The 2,031-nt window shown below is 44.6% G+C and overlaps 1 protein-coding gene across 1 annotated transcript; it reads left to right on the forward strand.

Moving 5' to 3' along the window:
• Positions 1 to 200: 200 nt before the first annotated feature.
• On the forward strand, positions 201 to 1,265 carry LOC138527218 (olfactory receptor 1571-like). Its single transcript, XM_069638335.1, has one exon. The coding sequence runs from the start codon at positions 201 to 203 to the stop codon at positions 1,263 to 1,265; it is 1,065 nt and encodes a 354-aa protein (XP_069494436.1).
• Positions 1,266 to 2,031: the final 766 nt, after the last annotated feature.

Genomic DNA, 2,031 nt, shown 5'->3' on the forward strand with positions numbered 1-2,031 from the left:
AAACAACCCTGCTTTGCAAAAGACCATCTGGAATGCTTTTACACACAGGGCTGAGGAATGTGGTGATCTGTGAAGAAAGTGCCCAAGAGACTTCGGAGTGAAAAACCATTTGGAGACTCAACAGATGGGACCATTAAACTTCTGAACGCTAGTGGGTGCACTGCAAAGAGACCATGAGCAACGAGTGCTAAAATAGCAAAATGAGTGACTGCTGCATCCAGGAGGGCTCTGGCAGCCTCCCCAACACCACTGAGCGTGGGGCTTACCCTGCAGAAGACTTGCCATTTGAGAACAAAACATTAATTCTCTCGCCGGTGTTGGTTCGCTGCCTCATTGGGGTGTCGTCCACCATAGTCCTGCTAATGATGCCGTTGAGTGCTGTGGTCTTCGCCGGCACTTTGAAATCCGAAGACTTCTCCTGGGAGCCTCGGTTTCTGATCCTGAGGAACCAGCTTTTATGTGACATGCTCTTTGTCCTGGTCACAATCCCTCCCTCTCTCTACAACCTGGTGCACCGGGAGGTCGTGCGTTATGGAGTCACGTGTTTCCTCCTTACTTTCACCATGATCAGCACTGTCACATGCTCCTTCATGAACCTCGCGTTCATGGCCTTCGAGAGGTACTACTACATCTGCCACTCCATCCATTACATCTCCAGGTTCACCCGTAGAAGAACTAAGGTAGGTCTATGCACCATGTGGGTTCTTGCTCTCACCATGGTATCTATGTATGTAGGACTACTCACCAGGGGCCAGCCCACGGATGAAGAGCTTGGGGGATTTTTCTGTGAAGCCGATCGTTTGGAAAAGAACTTGGGATTCCCCAGAGAAGCCATCCGTTATCGGAAAGTCTCGATGAGTTTGTTGTTCTTCTCCTGCTTGCTGGTGTTTGTGTACTCCTACTGCCGAATGTACAAAGTGGCAAAGGACACAGTCCAACCATTTCAGCAGAGCAACCAGCAAGCCCGGAAAACTGTTTTCATCTATGGTTTGATGTACGCGTTAAATGCCCTGCCTATTTTCTTCAAGATCTCCATGGACACTTTCCTGTCACTGGGATGGATAGACATAGAAGTGTTTGCCCTTGGGGCTATGCTAAACCAAACTGTGGTCATGATGATATCTCCCTGCCTCCACCCAATTGTATACGGACTGAGAAACCGTGAAGTCAGGTTGGCGCTCAAGTCAATGTTGACCTTCCGGAGATCTCCAAACAAGAGATTTGGAGAATTGCCACAGTGGTCAATGCAAATAATAACACAGTAGGACCACACCTCAGAGAATATGCTATCCTTCCCAACTAACTTGGTTTTGCTATTCTTCACAACTAACTCGGTTTTGCTATAATTCACAACCATCTTAGTTTTGCTCTCCTTCACAGCCATCTTGGTTTTGCTATCCTTCACAACTCAACTAACTTGGTTTTGGTGAGGAATAAGTGATTGGCTCAACAGTACAAAATGTAATGTTTTCTACTATGTGTTTGTGAGATCTGTGAATGCTACAAAGAGCACGTTTGGTCGGGGCTATCGGTGCTATCGTTCAATATCTAGAATGTGTCTTTGCTTTAAAAGGCGAGGAACAGTTTAAATAATGTCTTTCAAAAGAAGATGCTTGTTATCCAAGGTGGGGAGTTTCTAGCCTTTTTTGCATAGCTAGCTACACTATGAAGTATTATTGCTGCACACAGCGTGTTGCTAAACTACGTTGTTCCCTTTACGCCTGTTGTTTTCTATTTTGTGATTTGTGTTCTTTCCCTTTTTGAATATAAAAGAGAAAGCGGCTATTTATATTTCCGTGATTCTGTACTGCATGCTTGTGTAATAGAATGTAAAATACAACAGAAAGCAATACATATGTACAAAAAGATATTTAGGAGAACAGCAAGTTCTGGGGCTACAGAAAAAACAGTACTGGATGCAGGTCGGTAAGTGACATTTGTTCTGTATATGTACCATATAAAGGCACCTTTTCAGATGCTAATAACTGTGGCGTCGTTTGATGGATCTGCGTAACACATTTTTTTAAAGCT

Source organism: Ambystoma mexicanum, chromosome 14, assembly GCF_040938575.1.
Source record: "Ambystoma mexicanum isolate Mex_15411 chromosome 14, UKY_AmexF1_1, whole genome shotgun sequence".
Classification (NCBI taxonomy): Eukaryota; Metazoa; Chordata; class Amphibia; order Caudata; family Ambystomatidae; genus Ambystoma; species Ambystoma mexicanum.